At 50.1% G+C, this 19,676-nt stretch overlaps 1 protein-coding gene across 2 annotated transcripts in view; it reads left to right on the top strand.

Moving 5' to 3' along the window:
- kcnd2 (potassium voltage-gated channel, Shal-related subfamily, member 2) overlaps window positions 1-19,676 on the top strand; it is a 98,498-nt gene extending 78,822 nt beyond the window's left edge. The window contains exons 2-6 of one of the 2 annotated variants that reach the window (XM_023812757.2): window positions 13,307-13,469; window positions 15,433-15,531; window positions 16,654-16,749; window positions 18,139-18,380; window positions 18,894-19,676. In XM_023812757.2, the coding sequence (XP_023668525.1) occupies window positions 13,307-13,469; window positions 15,433-15,531; window positions 16,654-16,749; window positions 18,139-18,380; window positions 18,894-19,071 (778 nt within the window). In that variant the 3' untranslated portion in view covers window positions 19,072-19,676. The remainder of the gene's footprint in view (window positions 1-13,306; window positions 13,470-15,432; window positions 15,532-16,653; window positions 16,750-18,138; window positions 18,381-18,893) is intronic. The other variant, XM_023812758.2, reaches the window with a different exon arrangement.

Raw genomic sequence — 19,676 nt, forward strand, 5'->3', positions numbered from 1 at the left:
TAGGGGAAGAGAGTGCAGTTAGAAGGAGTAGGGGACAGACAGACAGATGGACAGGTAGACTAAGGGACTGACGGACAGGTGTGGGCAGGCAAATTAATTTAAACTTAAAGTCATTCAGACAATATCAGTTTTATTACTGGCAAGTGCATTTGCTTGTACAAGGAATATGGTCTTTTTCACTAAACATTAGATACGGTATACAGAAGTATAAGAGGTTGACGCTGTGTAGAAGGTTAGCTAAGGTAGGTAGGTAAGGTAGGTAGAGACAGAGACACAGATTTATTTTGTGAACTGTACCCTTCTCCCTAGCGCAGGCTCATATGTCCGTCCTTGTCTCCGTCACTAATGGCCGTATCCGCATGTCCTAGTTGGGCCGGTGACCCTCACCTATCCCGGCTGCTTCCCGGCCCACCTCCGACACGAGTCCGGTTTTTTGGGTACGCCGAACCCCTGAGAGCCGACGGAAGATAAATCACCAGCAATGGGCGCCCAATTTAACTGCGTGCAGGGAGGCCAAGGGAGGGGAGACCTGTGGTAGATTTCAGGCCAAGGGAAATCCAAATGAGGGTGAGGGATGGGGGGGATTCCGGCCTGTGGGGGCCGCCAGCCCCGCCGTTCAGCTGCCGCTCCTCCCTCAAAGGCCTCTGCCTGACAGTCTGTGCTGCCCCCCCCCCCCCCCCCCGTTAGCATCTCCGGGTCTTTCTGAATGGAGCTGTCACAGTCGCTCTGGAAAAGAGTCAGTAAAGTCAACCCCCCCCCCCCCTCCACGGCTGCTCTCACACGGCTGCTTTCTGTCTCTGTCACGACGGTACCGTGTCCTAATCTGTGCCTCCGATGACTCTCAGGATTCTTGACCAGATGGCCAGCTCTATCTGATATCTCCACTCGAGTCCATGCTAATGAAGGTTAAATCCCCACCACACCCACGAAAGCACTGGCAAACCATCATCCACGATACCTGCGCATGGTGTGGCCCTGTGGTGGATCCAACACTGGCAGACCAAATTATTCAGGTTCATGAGAACATTTATGTAGGCTACCACTACCGGTTCCTAATTAACGGTGCCGTTCTCAGAACGCACGGATCCGTGAATTGGCTGCGGGCTCCAGCTAGTGCCTTCGCAGTTAATCCTTTTAGGCCGTGCAGACTCCTCGGCGCTGGGCTTGACATTTCAGGCTCCTGACTTTCTCCGCTTTAGATTTATAGTCGTCATTTACAGGAGGGAAAAGGCAAATCTATCATTTGCTGAATCATTCCGATTTTCATTATTTATGTCTCATGCCGGTGGTCTTTGTGTGGGGGAAAAAAGTTTGCAGGATTTGTGTGCATCTACGTATATATAATAGATATATAGTGTTTATTTGCTTGTGCTTTTGCGTGTTGAAGGAGTTTTCAGTATGAGACGGCCCCCTAGTGGTCAATAGTCAGCCTCACACCCAGAATTCAAAGCGACAACATGCGCTTCTTGTCATCCTCCCTAATGCCGATATGTATGCGTTCCATAATAAAAAAGATAGATTCCTTTACGCCAAAGAAATAATGAAAAATGACGGGGTTTTAACCTGGAAGTGAACGTCTTTTGAGGGTGTGGCTGGTGATAGTCAAACTCCCATCTGAAACATGTTAATTTGGTGTAATGGTGCTGCTGGAGTGGGTGGGGCTCAGTCAGTCATTGTCCACCATGTTGAAAAGCGCCCTCTGTCTGCAGAGTGAGGCAAAGCAGCCGTGCAAAACACCTCAGTCCAAACCAGAACCCCTTGCAAAGCAATAAGAATGAGTCTCCAGTCCTGTACAGAAAGTTTGCTGCTCCATTTTGACTAGTAGTGCCAACAGAGATAGATCAGCCAATGATCTGGGTCCATGTGAACCGTGAAGGATGACCTGGGAGCGTTCCTTCTGCATAAGGACTCCATCTGAATAAAATAGATGGATCAGAACCTCAGCAGCCTGCCCTGCAAACGAGTGCCGTAAAGATGGATGAAGGTGTCTTCTATTTGGGACGACCGGCTGATCGTTCCTGGCGCAAACACCTGTTAGGTCATGTGGTGTGGGGCATAGACGCACGAGGAGAATGAAACGGAGGGCTGGTGAATCACAAACATCATTCATGCATTAAAAGCTTTTGAGGTTCTAGGTCTGGCTGGGATAGCAGTGATCGGAACTGATCCTGGACCCCATTGGTCGTTATGGCTGGATCGGATCTACCAAGTGATCCGAAGGAGAAGTAGGTCTCATGTAATTTATGACAAAACAGAAAACCTGACAAGTGACACTTGTGCACGTGTTTGTCTGGGTGCTTGATATCATAGCTTCTAGTTGCTCAAGAACAGGCCGCGTCCAGCATCGAGGCCAGATATCGAATCCACGTTAAACACTTATTTTATTTCAGTCCTGTAAGGCAGTTGACCTATGGCGCAGGAGAAGCCTGTTGATAGATTGTCCAAATCGTCTCCTGCTGCAGCCCGCAGCGCTTTCTCATGAAACAGTAACGAGCAGGAACCGTCCACAAGAATCATTCCAGATTCGCCAGGGCAGCTGATATATAGCCATATCTTCGCGGTTGGGGCCTGCCCCCGCTTCGGTCGATAGAGCTCCGCTTTCGCCATGGAAACCGAGCCTATTTGGTCTTTACCTTTCACAGGTCCCTCCCCTTCTGCCGATTGGCAGGTGTGGGTGCCTGTCACACTTCATAGCCAATGAAGTATCCAAATGTGAGCATCTGTCTGTCTGTCCCTTACTCAGCTTGTCCCCCTGGGTGGAGGCCCTGGGACGACGCAGGTGCTGTTCCGCCGACTCAGAGCGGAGGGCGCGTCTTCCTCGCTCTCCTCCCGCGGCTCCGCACACGCAGCTCCGCTTCCTTCCAAACTAATTTATGCACCTCCGTCCGTGGGCGCGGCAGGGAATCAATACCAGAGGACCCGAAACAGATTGCGTCCGGGCAGGTGGTGGCTAGACGTGATGCGCAGGCTGTTCCGGTACCGCCAGAGCTCGTCGTAACACACGGACCGGACGGGGCGTGCCCACCGGGTCACCGACCCCGGCAACGCCCATGGCAACAGCGAATCAGCCCCCTTGAGGTTTCTGCATGTCCGAGAACGCGTCGTCTCTCGATCCCCTCCAGGATAATCAATAACCGTAGTGATTTAATCCATTTTTAATCTCTCGGTCATGCCACAGAACGCGATCATTAATCCGCTAAGCGTCTGGGCCCCGTGGCGGCGGCGTGTCAGGTGAATTGATGGCGTCGGTGGACTGAGACCGCATTTCAGCAAAGGGCTCCATTTACCAAATGGCTCTTATTCTGTGGTCCCATTCTCTGTGTCAGACCGCTATATTTAACTTTTCCCTTTTTAATTCCTACACATTAACTGGTCTGACCGTTATAAATGTCTGACCTAAAATTGTACACATTCTTTTTTTGAATGAGGGCACCCCTCCCCAAATTCCCCCCCCCCCCCCTCCCCCACCTAGAACGTTGCAATCATGGGACTGTCCCAAGCCTGTCAGTGTAATGGGGTGTTTGCATCGAGAGATCTCGTGACCTCTCAATCTGGGCAACGAGAAAGACTTATCTGTCATGCTACTCCAGCGCACCGAAATGATGTCATCACGGAGCACCGAAGTGCACCTGTTATGTAACTGGCTTCTGCCCAATCGCTACGAGTCAATGTGTGTCATTGCAATTAGCTATACTGTTGAAAAATGACTAGCTGCACATGACTGACAGCAGTCGCCTTCATAGAAGTTGAAGCCGAAGGTTGCAGAGCAGTATCTCAGGATGCTTTGCTGCCTGACATAGACACTGTCCAGCATAACCAGGCTAATCAGCGCTCATTAGGACCTTTGGGACTGGAGTGTCAGTCCCTAACCCCCCCCCCCCCAAAGCTCCTTTAAGAATGGCCAATTTCTCCCCAATCAGGAGCGGGTTCGCGAGTCATCCAAAATTCATCCAAGTGTCCTCAGGGGAGCCGTCCGGCATCAAGCCCGAACCACCGGCCTCTTTCTAAATTCCGCCCTTCCCCTATGACAGCGCCCTGGCACTCTGTCAAATCCGGTTGGAGCTGTTTTGGATTTGGACGGTTTTACAGTCGATGCGACTTCCATAACATAAGCGCCAGTAGACTCACCGTGATAGAAATCGATCTTTCCGCCCCGCCGGCTATCCTTATCTCACGAGCCTCTTCTGACGACGTCAGATAGTAAGACATTTACAAAGAGGCAAGAAAACAACACAAATATATACAGTTCAGCTCTGTTGTCAGCCGTTCGGCCATTTGTCAAATTGTCAATTAAGAAAAATGTCCTTAATGTATCATTAATTCAACAGAAACACACAGGGCCATTTGCTGTCATTCAGAGGCACCGACAGACGATGGAGATGAGTCTGGGAGGTTTTCGCTAACAGACTATGAGTGGTGAAGGGTTTTCCGGGGGTCTTGCATCAAGCTGCAGTCTTTGCTTGACTCATGGTGTCGGCGAGCTGGAATTGTGATGTGGTCGCTGGACGTGCCACACCGAGCATCACGGCGCGGCCATCTTTCACACACGGAAAGTGTCACTTCCTGCCGACCGACATCTCACTCAGCGGACCGGCAAACGGGAACTTTTGTCCAACGCTTAGGCAACGTTGCTGTCAGAGAGAGGCTCGCCCTGTCTCCGATTGACATTTAGTGTGCTGCTCGGGTGCTGTGTTGTTAAACGCACACGATTAATTAAAAAAGGATTGAAAGCTGAGGTCTCAGATGCTCTTGGGGTTTTTTCTAGTAATCTGTAATAAATAAAGACAAACAGAGCCAGGGCCAGAAGAACATATTTCGATCTTTATACTCCTCAATTCCCCCTTTTCTGGCTTTTCCTGTTTTTCCCAGCATGCATCTGACTCTGTCCTCATCGCTCCATCAGGGAATGGATGGGGGGGGCAGTGGTGAGAGGCAGATCCGTGAGACCTGGACTCAGGCCGAGTCAGCGCTGCCACCCTGGGGCTCAGCATGAGCACAGTGCGTCCTGCACGGCACCCTGATGCCGCCTCGCCGTTTTTGGGAGTGGTCTGTCAGGGCCGGCGTACGTCGCGCTGCAAGGGGAGGCGGGCGGAGGAAGCCTTGGCCGTTACATCAGCCGTCGCGGCTCCTTACTGGTCGATGGCGTCTGCGCCGAGCTTGAGAGGCCGCGAGCGCGTCAGCACCTTGCGATAAGTCCCCCCAACACAAAGTCACCTTCTACCGGTGCGACCGTCGCGCGGGTAATGAGCCGTCCGCTCGGGCTCCCTGCCCTGCCGTGACACACCCCTCCCGATCTCCATCCTGGTCCCCCCCCCCCCCCCCCCGCCAGTCTCCTTCATCTCTCACACCGCCCGCGGCGACTTCCCATCAGCCCGTTTGATCAGCCATGACGTGACACCCCTGCGGTCTGGCCATGTCGTCCTGGTCGTCACGCGCTCCTCTGCCGGTTGCCATGGCAGTCAGCGTGCTTCTACCTGTGAACCTTCCATCGTCCTTCTCCGTGGTTAGCAATAAACGCTGAAGGCTTTTAAATTGGTCTTTAGTAGAATTCATTGGTCCCCTTTGGGCTGTATAGGCAGTTGATTAGTGTTTAATCTGTTAAGTGAGTTGAAAGTGCATCAACTACGGTCGATTCATCTCATGCAAAAGTTTTCTTAGTCCATCCATCCATTTTATATGCCCTGGATCTTTTTTTGCTAAATCCCTCTAGCCCAGTGTTTCCCAGTCCAGTCCTCAGGGAACCACAGACAGTCCATGTTTTTGCTCCCTCCCAGCTCCCTGCCAGACAGTCCACATTTTTGTTGGCGGGAGCAAAAATACGGACTGTCTGTAGGTCCCAGAGGACCGGATTGGGAATCATCCATCTAGCATGTCCATCGCAAGGCTGCGCTGGCTGACGTCGGGATTCCTAAACATTTTATCGCAGAGAAAGGGGCAGGTGAGCAGCAAGCCGCGAACGTGACGTAGTTTAACTTACGGAAAGTTCGAAATCCCACATGAAGCTGCCTTAATGGGCGTCTCGTTGGAGACGTACAGCCGTCACGGCCTTTTAGTGTTCGGTAAGTCTGCCATCCTCATAGACCTTTAGTAACCCCCCCCCCGGGGCCGCAGTGTTCTCAGGCTATGGGGGGAGTGGGTGCATTTACTGCCTCCCTGTAATGGATATAATCAGTCATTGGCTTTATCACTCTGGGACACGGGGAATGTTTTTAAGGCGACTCGGAGGGCAGCCCTCAGGGTAGAAGACCCCAGCCACCCGGACGCTAGAAGCAGGAAAAACTCTATTTCGTTGCTATTATCATAGTTGCAGTAATTGTTATGCAAGTTATTTTCCACTTTGGCTGAATTGAGTGTTGGCATTCAGCCCGCGTGCACCAAACAAAGGGAGCTGTTTACAGCCGGAAATTATCGCTATTATGCTGATTATTTTGAGTTGTTTTAAAGCAAGCGCAAGCTAATGCAGAACCGAGTGACGCGACCAAACTCCCCAGGCTAGACTGCTGACCCAGAGTGGAAAGATGTAGAGGCCTCAGCTCTGCTGGGGAAGCGGCGACGGCTTGTTCACAGGCTAACGATCGCGCGTGAGACCGGCAGAAGGCTGAGTAGCTGTCTGCCTGCGCCAGCGACCGCGGTAGAATATGTGTTCTTGCCCGTGAGTGACTTTAAACAGATGCGTGTGTGGGAGTGTGTATGTGTAACTCAGGAATGTGAGAAAGAGAATGTGGCGGGTTCTGCGCGCGCTTGGCCGGCACAGCGCTTCAGTGGGCAGTGCTGTCGAGTCACACCTCTAGGGCAGCGGGTTCGAATCCCGCCTCTGCTCGCATTATGTGTTGTCTGCCTATCCTCTCTGCGTCACAAGGCTTTCGTCTTGCAGCTCGAAGACACGTTGGCTGATTGATGTCTCCAGACTGCCCATAGCGTGTATACATGTGCTCTGTCGTTGACCGGACTCCCATTCTGGGGGCCGTGACCTTTCTGTTGACTGGAGTAGGCTCCAGACCCCCCCCCCCCCCCCACCTTCAATCCTGGACTATGGCTGGATGGATGGTTTTAAAATATGTAGAATAGGCTTTCGGGAAGTTGAACATCTCCATTGGGCTCAGTGAGGACACACACACACACACCTCCTCCTCCTCGTTTTCCAGCATTCTGCATTGGACACACTATTAATACCTCTTCCTCACTGAACTGAGACCTGTGTGAAACACAGCAGGGTGTGTTCCTGAATGGGACGGTGCCGTTCCTCTCTTCATACGTTAATGACTGCATTCAGTCTCCATTTAAATGGGAAACCCAAAGGCCATAAAACCTGCACTATTTTAGCCCGTTAAGGTGATAATTCCTCACTAGTGGCTGACAGGTTTGTAATGCAGGACATAAACGTGGGCTCTGGAACTCACATCGCAGTTTGCTTCAAACCGGGAGCTGAGAAGGTGTCATCAAGGGCTGGCCTGCGGGTATGAAATTGTGAGGTGTGTATAAATAAATAAATCTGTGAGCTCCGTAATTAGCTAGCAGAACGGGGATCCCAAGGGGGAACCACACGGGGGCTGGATACTGGATGCTAACATCGTACTCACAGGTGCTAATGTGACCAGGTTTGTTTCTGTAATTCATTCAGCTTCTCATTAAAAGATGCCCATCCATCTCCCAGCTGCTTATCCAGTACAAGATGGTGATGAGCCTGTATCTTGTCCCAGGAGGCACAGGGCAGATCAGGGGCACACCTGTCCATCTCAGGGCAAACATGCTCTCACAGTCACACTCCAGGGACAATCATTGAGATCCAGACTCATCGAGCTGCACGTTATTGGGCTGATGGAAGCTACTGGAGTACCCAGAGGAAACCAGCGCAAACACGGGGAGAATGTGTGGATACACAAAGCCAGGGGCAGGAACTCCACACAAACAGAGTCATGCATGGAAATCAAACCCCTGGAGGTGTGAGGGAACAGTGCTACCGTGACGCCCGCCCCCCCCCCCCCCCGTGAGTATAAAACACCATATTGATGGTTTAGTGTGGATTGTTATAGCTTGCATTGCTATGTTATGTTGTAAGGCAGTGTTTCCCATCCCGGTCCTTGGGGACCCATGGACGTCCACGTTTTTGCTCCCACAGGGTATGACCACAAGACTAGCAGCTTAACTTTAGTGCTGAGAGTTAAGACATAGAGATTGTAGACAGCTGTCGGCTTCTTGGGACAATCATCCAGAATGAAGAATCCAGCAGTCAAAAAATACATCACAGACTTACATTTGGAAGAGCTACAGTGAAAGAGAAGAAAAAAGCTTCAAGAGCACTGATGTGTCTGAATTGTTCAAAGATGATTGTCCCGTAATTCTTTATAGATGTGAAAGTTGAACAATGAAGATACTCAGGGAAGAGTATTGACATCTCTGATCCTTGTTGCTGGATGAGACGTCTAAGAAAACTGGACCGCTAGAAAAACTAGTGAATTCTTGATCAAATCAAGCCCGAATTTTCACTCGGAACACAAATGGCCAGTCTTAAGCTTCTTATTTTGATCTTATTTTTAGCACATCGCAAGAAGATCCAGTGAATTGGCACAAACCATAATGCTTGGAAAAGATGAAGGTCAAAGGGGGGGGATTCCACAAAGCAGGATTTCTCGGTTAGCTGGATTAGCGGATGACTAGCAACAGGATGGACACATTCAGTCATCACAATGATGAATGTGCCCGTGGGGAGCTTGAGGAAGCAGACAGAACACAGGCCCTTCTGGCGGAATGCCAGCTAAATGCTCACCCCGAGTCCGCATCCACGTTACAGCACCCAATGATAATAGTAATAACAATAACAAAAGCCTGATGCAACTCGTCACGAACACAAATTAGCACCTCATGCTAAATGTCAAACTGCAATTGTGCGGGAGCCAATGGGATGGCAGCCTCAGGTGAATTATCCTATTTGTGTTAATCAAGATGGACGATTTCATCAACTCACATTTACTGCTCTCCATGAATCACTCTGTCAGTGCTTGTTGCGCATCTCTGCCAATGCAATAGAATTTGAAATAAAACATGTGTCTTACATCATCGCCAGCTTTCTGTTAATTTTGTTGTTGTCCTGCTTGTCCCCAATGGTGGGGAAGTTACTTACAAAAGTAAAGGTAGAGGTAGAAAGTTCAGGTCCAGAAAGTACAAATCCAGACCAAGGTTTTGTGTCAACCAACCAGTTGAGTATAAAGAGTCCTGGACCTGAACTTTCCGTCTCTGTCTGTAATGGATTTACTTTTGGGAGTAACTTCCCCCAACACTGCCTGTCTCCTGCTGGAGATGCTGCATCCATTGAGAAAAAGTCCCAGTCCAAGGTTAAATTCAGAGGTCAGCATTATGTTGACAGCAGGTCACAGAGATTATCATTATCACCTGACCAGCAAGCCAGGCTTTGGGCAGTAAGTCCATCAAACCCAAACAGGATGCTTATCTGCAGAGAGTGGAGAGCGCTTCAGGCTAGGATTGCTGGGATAGGATGAGTGCTTTCTAATTAAACAATCATTAAACCATAGTCACTGATCTTGCCACAGAAGAGCAATCGTTCTCACAGCCAGAAGGGCTAAATCGATGATGATTTCTGATGCGAACTTGTAGAAGATTTCAGTTGATGATCTACCCACATTTATTGGCCCTTAGTATGTGTCTGTTGTGTTTTTCTGCCTTAAACAGTGTATTTAATCATTACATGGGTGTGATTCATTTGAGATACTTCTCCCTTGAAAAGAAACGGTTTTAGGCGTGGTGAATCCTATACAGACTGCGTTGGTAAATAACAAGATTGTGCAAAAGCCTCACATTTGGGAAAGGTAACGCTGTCAGTTTTAGCTGGATATGTTTGCACAGCTTAATGAGCTCAGTTTGAAGCTGATTTATGAATATTTATACCTGCCTAAAAAAATGGCAAGAAAATACATCTAATTCTGTGGGCTGCTGTTTTTGTGCGTTGAAATTTTAATGGATGCCCAGTTTTTTTACTCTCCTTGAACACCCAGTAGCAATTAATGTACTACTGGGATTTAAGTGGCACTTTCACTGAAATGCAGCTATTTTATTAACTATTCCTGTAGCCTGACTGCACCAAATATCAGCTAAAGTAATAAAATAATCTTTTCTAGACAACGGCAGAATAAAAGACTCTCCATGAGACAGCAGAAGATAAAATAGTTAAGAAAACAAAGGCTATTTCACTGTTCACGGGGCGTGTAATACAATTTTCTTTCACAATGTAGGATTTCACATGGTAAAGGGGAAAAACTTAATATCACTCTTGGTGGAATTTATCTTTCAGACATATTTACAAATTTGCGAAAGGTTGCGAAATTTATGGCCAACACTTAAAGTTGAATCTGTTACGAAAGCTCATTACTTTAACGGCTGAAGCGATGGGATCATTCGACTGCAGTGTCTCGTTAATGTGACGTGAATCATAGAAGCAGGAGAGACTGTAATCGATAAGGTTTTAAGTGTTTTGATGGCGTCTGCATTTGTGAGTTTACAGTCGAAGTTGGAAAGGATCACGATAAGCATAGCTGCAGATTTCTCTAAGATCTTTAATGGCAAGGATCTGATTATCTGTGCATTGATCGGAATAACAAATTAGCTGCATCTTGTATGGGTGGTTCTGCAGTGCAACCAGCTCTGTACTCATACATGTTCTGAGAAGACTTGAACGACCCTAGAGGGTTTGTATACCTGCACAGCTCCCTGGACATAAGCGCATCACCTGTCAGGCTTGATGTAATTTTACTGCAAGCTCCAGAGGTAGAAGAGGACAGCGAAGGTATTAGCCGCTCTTGCGGGGGACCCCCAGCTCCGATGGTCGTCCTCAGTTCAGCTGGCCATGAAGCTTCACTGAGTCGCTAATGATCCAGCACCCACTGCATGTCCAGGTAGGACCAGCGTTATTAGACAGCAGCTGGTGCTGATATCCGGAATACACGGCTCACAGTGGGTCACGGCGGGTAGCAGTGGGTCACAGTGGGTCACGGCGGGTAGCAGTGGGTCACAGTGGGTCACGGCGGGTAGCAGTGGGTCACAGTGGGTTACGGCGGGTACTAGTGGTCAGCAGTGGTCACAGTGCATCACAGAGGATAGTGGGTCACGCTGAGTAACAGTATGTCCCAGTGGGTCCCAAAGGCTTACAGTGTTATTAGTCAGTCACAGTGGATAACAGTGGAATACAGTGGGTGACAGTGGCTTACAGTGGGTAGCAGTGAGTTTCAGTGGGTAAGTGTGGTCTTAGTGTCTGACTCTGATAAGGTCACCATCTCCTCACTGTTCCTCTACCACAGAATGTCAGCTAAATGAAGGCACCTTGTCTGAGCTGCTGTTTTCCTTCACTTTCCTGGTTTTTACATGCGAATAAGGTGAAGTGCAGTTTGAATTGCGACGGCCTGCGATCCCTGTATCTGCGCTGCTTAACAGCATCCAGTTGGTGACGCTCATGTGAGGCCCCGCCCACTCCGGCCTCAGTGTCAGTATGGCATTCATCAGAAATGTCAACGGTGGCATCCTTCTCATCTTCCCTATGCTGTTATTGAGTGATTCTCATCTCAGCAAATAGCTTCTGTACGCTGAGGATCCCGTCCCCTGCTCTGCTAAAGCCAGTAACCGTCCAGGGGCCCGCCCGCCCACGGAAATTATAGGAAATTGCATCGCTTCTCGGGTTAATTAGGAGGCTGTCGTACTTAATAGCACATGACAGAGAGCAGCGTAAAAATTACAAACAGGAAGGCAAATTAGCAAAGGCATCATAGCCTAGCAGGCAATACCAGCAGGGGGGGGGGGGAGAGGCTTTAGGCATAGATCACATAGATTTCCAAGATGGCAGGGAGGTCGTCTTAGAACAAAGGTGATTGAGCGGCATTATCTGATCGTGAGGATGCAAATCCAAGCCCCTTCTTCTGTGATGCAGAGGGAGGATTGTCAATAAGCAGACAGCTTACTGTCTACACTTGGAGATCAATGGCTGATCCAGAGAATCATAATACAAAACCTCTATCTAGACGGCTACATACACAGTATATTATATTTATACATTTTCCACTCTCAGCTACATCACTAATTAGAGAATTGGAAAGCTTATGCTTATTTACACACATATATGTACATATACCAATACAGCTTACATACATATAAATCAAAGGAACAATCACAGTCCTGTATAAGTAAAGTGAATCCTGAGGCCATTTTATGCTGTCTGAGGTCATTCTGTGACTGCCCATGGGTTAAATTTACACACACACACACGGTTTCCCACAATCCACTGGTGCTGGTCTAACCAACCACATCTTTAATCCCTTCCCAGTTTTAATCCAAGGCCCCCGATGGCCCGGAAGAGAGCCGGTCCCTGTTGGGGTTATAGCACACGCTCGGTGATGACATCACTCAGGCGTTATCCCGCCAGCAGCTGTGGTTAGCAGCTACCGTGGTTTGAAACACAAGCAGAGCCTGCAGGCTGCCATCCATCATCGGGGGTCTGTGGTGCGGCTGAGGGGGGGTTTCTGGCGGGGGACAGCAGGATTTACACTTGCGTTCCTGGAAGCCCATGACAGCCCCGGCGAGGTGCGGGCCTCGCTGTCCGTGCCAAACCCTGGCTAAGCACATTTTTTTACAGCCCAGCGGTCACGAGTGCTGGGACCGGGGTGGGGGGGAGGGCACTTCCGAGCCATCCCATCCCAAGCAAAGCCCCCGTCACTTTGCTGAGTGGCACTTTCCCTTGGTCCTTCCAACTTCGCTGTGTCATCTTCTGCTCCAGGAACATTTCTCATCTAGCGGTGATTCATGACATTTCCACATGTTGTTTCCTTCTGGGAGGATGTTGGAAAAATTCTGTATGTCAGGCCATAGAAGCATCTGATCTTGGGTGGAGCACCTTTTAAGGGAATGCGAGTATAGAATATAGATGGAGGGAACCCCCCAGGAGTGATACTGTTCTTCTGCTGTCTTTGTGATGTTCCACTCTTCAACTTTGTGAGAGAATTACTATGTTTGGAGTAAATGTATCTTTATGGATTCAGACACCATGAGCAGCAGTAACAATCCAAGCAGCTCCACTGATTAAACTCAATGCTGCATTTCTGTTTTTCTAATGAACTTTAGTGGCATGTGTGTTTGTGCTGGAACATGTCAATTAAATATAATGTTCATGTGGAACCTGCTAGAACATTAAGTCAGCACAAACTGACATGACTGGTTTTATTTTTCAGGTTGGGTGAAGAAAAGTTCATTTAATTTCTAACCATTTATAGCTCTCTGATGCCACCCCTCTCCCCTCTCTGCGTTTCAGGTATGGCGACATGGTGCCTAAGACCATTGTGGGAAAGATCTTTGGCTCAATCTGCTCCCTGAGCGGAGTCCTGGTCATCGCCCTGCCTGTCCCCGTGATCGTCTCCAACTTCAGCCGCATCTACCACCAGAGCCAGCGTGCCGAGAAGCGTCGAGCCCAAAAGGTACCATGCGCAGGATTCTTTTTTTCTGCATTTGTCCCACATAACTGCCAGGGTGGTGCTATGGGTAATGTTAAATTTGTGTTCTGTGAAAAAGGCATTATTTTCAGTTCTAGATAATTGATATGTGACATTCTGTGAAGCATTGGGAGAAAGGGGGTGAAAATCCCCCAGACCAGAGAGAAATCTTCAGAGCAGCACAGGTGGATTGTGGGAAACCTCATGTGTGTGATGTAAAGTTAACCCATGGGCTGTCACAAAATGACCTCAGACAGCTTAAAAATAGCCTCAGGCTTCACTTTCCTTATACAGAACATAGTGATTGCTCCTTTGACTTATGTGTATGTATGTTGTATTGATATATGTACGTATATGTGTATATAAACATATTAGTCTGATTATGTAACCTGTTTGTGTAGCATTTCCCTCTTGGGACACAGGAAACATTATTTGTGCAGATATGCTGCACCCACCCTGTTCTTAAAGCCCCAGGTGATTATCACTGTTAGAGGACTCTTATGCTGAAATGTGGCTCTGGTTTTATGCTTGGGACAGGGCCGGGGTGATTATCACTGCTAGAGGACTCTTATGCTGAAATGTGGCTCTGGTTTTATGCTTGGGACAGGGCCGGGGTGATTATCACTGCTAGAGGACTCTTATGCTGAAATGTGGCTCTGGTTTTATGCTTGGGACAGGGCCGGGGTGATTATCACTGTTAGAGGACTTTTATGCTGAAATGTGGCTCTGGTTTTATGCTTGGGACAGGGCCGGGTGGGGGTGGTATTGAGGCCGGGGTGGGGGGTGCAGGGGGCCCTCTCTCAGGGGTCCTCCCGAGGATGTATTTCTGAAGCGACACGATATCACATGGAGACCTGCTTCTGGCTCCCATCTCTTAATTTAGAAGGTTTAGCTCTAAACAGGAGGCCCCTTGGCTAAAAGGACAACGTCACCCAGTGCCACGCGGGCCGCAGCTGAGAAAGCAGTAGGCCAGTGCTCCCAATAACAATAATCTGTTTTTCCAGTTAACCCGGGAATGCTCAATGAAGCAAGGGGAGCACCGAGAGTGAGGAGAAGCTAAAAATATGTTCAAGAGTTCAGGAGAAATGCAAAGGACAGCGAGAGTTTGCTGTGTAACTATTCACACAGTGAGGCCTTCGGCAGTTAAAGACAGAGGAAGTGGAAATAAACATGTCGCGCGCGCGTGTGTGTGTGTGTGTGTGCGTGCATGTGTGTGTGTGTGCATGCGTGCGTGCGGATTAGGTTTATATTACATTGCGGAGACCAAATGTTCCCCACAATGTAATGTTTTTTTGACGTTCTGATCTGTTCGAAAATCGAAAAAGTAAAAATGCCAAAAGTCTTGAATTTTGTTTGGTTACTTATGGTTAAGGTTAGGGCTGGGTAGGGGTTAAGGTTGTCATGTTGGGATTAGAGTTTTCCCCATAAAAATGAATGGAGAGTCCCCACAAAGATATGAACACAAACCTGCGTGTGTGTGTGTGTGTGTGGTTGCCCCCCCCCAGGGTACATACTTTCCATGCCTCTTTGTGTCGCAGTTATTGTGTGTCTCCATGACTTTGTGTGACTTAAATCAGCAGGAGCTCTGAATAATTAGCTTTACAATTAAATGTATATTTTCAATCAGAGGCCCTTATAAAGATCTGTAAAGGATTATAATGTTAGTGAATGCAAACATTAATTACATGTTAATTACATGTTAATAAATGACATTGTATGAAATAGTATGATCTGTCATGTAGTTGTGCTGTTAGGGCACCAGCAGGAGAGAGCCCCGCGTTTCTCTGGTTCTACAGCTAGGGGGCGTGTCAGGTTTCCCTTTTTCCTGTCCAAATGGCGGCTTTGGCCGTGTGTTTCAGCCGGCAGAGGGACGGGCTGCCCCCGCCCCTGCCCACCCCGCACCGGGGGAGCGTAGGAGGGCTAAACGGACGTGTGTTTGTTCAAACAGAAAACCAGGCTTGCTAGAATTCGTGCGGCGAAGATCGGCGGCGCTAGCGCCTATTTGCAGTACAAACGCAATGGGCTCCTCGGCGACAGGCTGGACGAGGTAACCGGGCCGAAGTCGGCGGGTTCGGGGTGCGGCGCCGGCGGGCCGCTGCATGCGCCCGGGCCTCGCCGCCCATGCGGCCCCCCCCCATCGCCAGCGCTTTCGTGGTGTCTCTAACCGCTGCACTCTGGCTCTGGCACAGCACTGACCCACCCTCACACCCCCCACAGGCGGGAGGGCCACATTGTCTAAAGTGACTCATGACCCCCCCCCTCATCAACTGCTGCATGTGGCTTGAGCGGGGCCTTCAGGGGGGTAGCCGTGAGGGGGGGGCACCACAGACACACCCTTTACTCCTCCGGTGGAACTGCCATGCCTTCTTTTCCCGTTTTTTTTTTTTTCGTTCTTGTTTTTTTGCGTCTTTATTATTGTTTTCTTCCCATGCATTTTTTAACATGCATTTTGGAGCAAAGCAGCCATGCGATGCCGTCGCCGGGCCCCAGCCTGTGTTCTTGCAGCCCAACCTCCCATGGTATCACCCAAAAGCATCGTGGAGGAATGAGACTGTCTGAGCTGCATGACGTTCACTGGCTTCTGGGAGGGGGGGCGAGGGGCGAGAAGGGACAGGAGATCACTGCTGGGGCAGTGTCGGCCGGCTGCTTGTACGCCCCCCCAGCCCCGAGTCCTGGGTCTCGGTTACATGCATCCGGCCGACGGCGTCTGCGGTCGTTTGCCCTGTCGTTGGGTTGCACCCTTTGATTTGCTGGATTTGGAGGGGTCTTCATGGCTTAGACGAGGCTGCGTATTTGCTTATTCCCATGTCACATGCTGCTAGAGTGCTCTGGGTTTGATAGCCGATTGGGTGAAATCGGGGCTTTCTATTGGATGGACCGGCTGTCCGTCAGGAACGCTGAATCTGAGCCATAAGGGACCCTTCAGAGTTACAGGCATGTTTCCGTTTTCTCTTGCCGGGACGATCAGAGGCTGCAGGAGGGAGCCAGAGACGGACCATCCCAACGTCCTTGACATCTCCACAGCACCCCTGTCCTCACAGAGGTGGTGCTGTAGCACTGTGACGGTGTTACTCGGTCCTTGGGTGGAGTCCCCGGCTCTCTCCTGCCCGCCGCCTTTTCAGTGGACCTCCGCTGACAATCCGTGTCGTGTCTTTCTTTGTGTCCAAAGGCTTCGAAGGAGGCGGGTCAGGCCCTGGTGACCAAGACCAGCGCCACCTTCGAGAACCAGCACCATCACCTGCTGCACTGCCTGGAGAAGACCACGGTAGGCACTCGGCCCACGTGTGTGTGTGTGTGTGTGTGAGGTGATGCTACTCTCACTGCCGCCCAATGCACAGTCATTGAGATGCAGGTCACAGGGTTACGCGTTTCAACACTGCCGACGTTTCCAAGGAGCCCCTGAAGTGAATTTAAATGAAGGAGGGCCACTGAAAACTTCTTTCTTCTCCTGCGCTGGGTTCACGGGTCTGGGGGGAGGGTTGGGTCAGTGAATTTCCTCTGTGCTGAACACCATCAAACTTCAATACTAGCCAAGGACTGGACCCCCTTTGCCGCACCCCACCTTCCCATAATCCCCCTATTGGGAGAGCAAGTGTAGGTCGGGTATTCGGTCAGCTGGGGCCGCAATCGGAGATGTTCCAGTTTCCTCCTGGACGTCCTCCCAGGCGAATGAGGGAAGGGTGTGGGGGTCCGTCTCTAATCACAGGCACCTTGGCTGTGGGGGCTCTGACATCACCAGCCAGGGAATGAGTGCCCACTGGCTACCTTCCATGTGGTATTATGGGACAGGAATCGAGATACAGGCCTGTGTTTAGACCAGGGGTCTCACCACTAGATGGGCACTGCTGATGCTATATTCTTTGGTATATGAGGGCCCTTAAAATCTCATTTGTTCTTAAAGATGCCCGTTCGAGGCTACATCAGCACAAGGTCCTCGAGCGGGCATCCTTAAGAATGAATCAGATTTTAAGGGCCCTCATATACCAAAGAATATATGGTAATATATGGTAAAATGACGACATCAGCAAAACAGCCATAAATTCAAATGGAGTTATCATTTTCTCACATTCCGGGACATGCGCCCCCCTCTGTCATAGATTATTCAGATTCCCCATTGCCTCCGGGAACAAAGGGAATGTTTTCAACAAGCAAATCACGGGCATGCCAGTCTCCTCTCTCGGCCGATTTCCACTTCCTCGGCACACAAGCACCGTCCTGTTCAGCATGGTTTTGTTTTTGAGTTTATATTAATTTAATCTTGCTTATTCCCCGGTGGACGTTTAAGGCCCGTCCAGGGAGAGGCAGTGGAGGAAAGGATACAGAACTGGGTGAGAGTGAGTTGGCTTACACAACCTGCTTTCAAAACCCTGATATAAATAGTAAGTTCAGCTTGAGGCTGAAGGGTCCCTGTCCGTAGTCCATCAAGGTTTTTTTGTGCGGGAGTGAGACGGTTATGAAGTCGCTCTGAAGGACAAAGCTGCTGGGGGGGGGGGGGGTGACACATTGACCCCGCCGCCTGCCCCGCTCGCTCGTCCCCAACGTGTCACCCACCGCCCTCCCCCCCCCCCCCCGCTGCCAACCTCATTTGTCTCCCGCAGATGCCTCAGTTTGCTTAGTCCGTCTGTCTGCACTAACCAACCCCCCCCCCTTCCAGAATCACGAGTTTGTGGATGAGCAAACGTACGAGTCGAGCTGCATGGAGGTGTCGCTGACGAACCAGGCCAGGTCGCGCTCCTCCTCCGTCTCCTCCTCGCAGCACGGCCTCTCCTCCTGCTGCTCCCGGCGGAACAAGAGGAAGAGCTTCCACGTGCCCAACTCGACCACGGGCGCGGACCGGCACGGCAGCATACAGGAGCTGAGCACCATCCAGATCCAGGAGAGGCCGCTCTCCAACAGGTACGGCCACTGCAACTGGAACGACCCAATCAACAGCAATCAGATTTAATCAAGCAGGCAGACGTGTCCCTCTCTGCTGATTTCTGCAACGGATGCAGCGTGACACAATGACCTTTTGGGGACAGACGGGTGTGGCTCTCTGCCCATAATCGGTAGGTCGTCCGATGATGTCAGAGTGACATCATAGGGCCCTCGATCAAGGCCCTTATCCTGCTCTCTCAAATGTACATCGCTTTAGTCAAACCAACCGTTTCTAACTTAGATGTTTTATTTACGCAACTCATCTTCAGACAGGCAAACTGGGGGGAGTCTAGGCTTCCCGTCACCCTGTAGCAGAAAAAAAAAAGCAGACAGGACAAGTGAGATGTGAAATCAGCCATCACGGGGGGGACCTCATGGTCTTCACCCCCCTTATGGTCTGCGGTTGCTCGCTACCGATTGAGGTGTGTCATTTAACAGCCACTCCCCCATCCTTCTTGTTTGCCCCCCCCCCACCACTCTCTGGCCGGGCAGCCGGGCGAGCCTGAATGCCAAGCTGGACGAGACGGCACAGCTGAACTGCGACCAGCCATTCCTCACGGCGGCCATCATCAGCATGCCCACCCCTCCCGTCACCACCCCCGAGGGTGACGAGTCCACCAGCTCGGCTGACTACTTGCAGAGCAACATTGTCCGCGTGTCGGCGCTATAGACTCGCACCTTGAACCGGCCACGGCCAGGAAAGACCCCATCCCGTACACCTACATCCCAACCCCCCCGAACCCCACCTGCTGGAGAGTGGAGGGATCGCCACGACCGGAAAGCCAGACTAGATTTATTTTTTGACACATAGGGCGTCGTGTTGGAATATAGCGTGCGTCTCCAGGTCGGCCCTGGTGCACAAAACAGAACCAATGACAGCATGGCCTTGTTTCCCTGGGGACGGCTGACTGGTGAGCACCACTCAACTTTCAGCATCATTTCCTATACTCTTAGAAGAGAATTATTTTTGCAACATTGCGTGTCTTTAAATATATATATATATATATATATATATCTCGTCGTTATGACTTGGGTGGGGGGGAGAGGCCATTTTTGTAAAAGTTAATTTGTGGACACGAGCGGAGAAGTCTTTAATGTGACTTTCGATGCTGTGCGGGGGGAGACAGACTTTTGATACTAATAGCTGTTATGTGTTTGTGTAAGTGACTTAAAGGCCATCCTCGTGCATGTCCTTAAAACGTTGTCTGCATTTTGTGAATCCGATGGCCCGGCGCTCCCGTTCAGCATGAGCAATAAAGGTTCGTTCAAAGCCGG

This window comes from Paramormyrops kingsleyae, chromosome 3, assembly GCF_048594095.1.
Source record: "Paramormyrops kingsleyae isolate MSU_618 chromosome 3, PKINGS_0.4, whole genome shotgun sequence".
In the NCBI taxonomy this organism is placed as follows: Eukaryota; Metazoa; Chordata; class Actinopteri; order Osteoglossiformes; family Mormyridae; genus Paramormyrops; species Paramormyrops kingsleyae.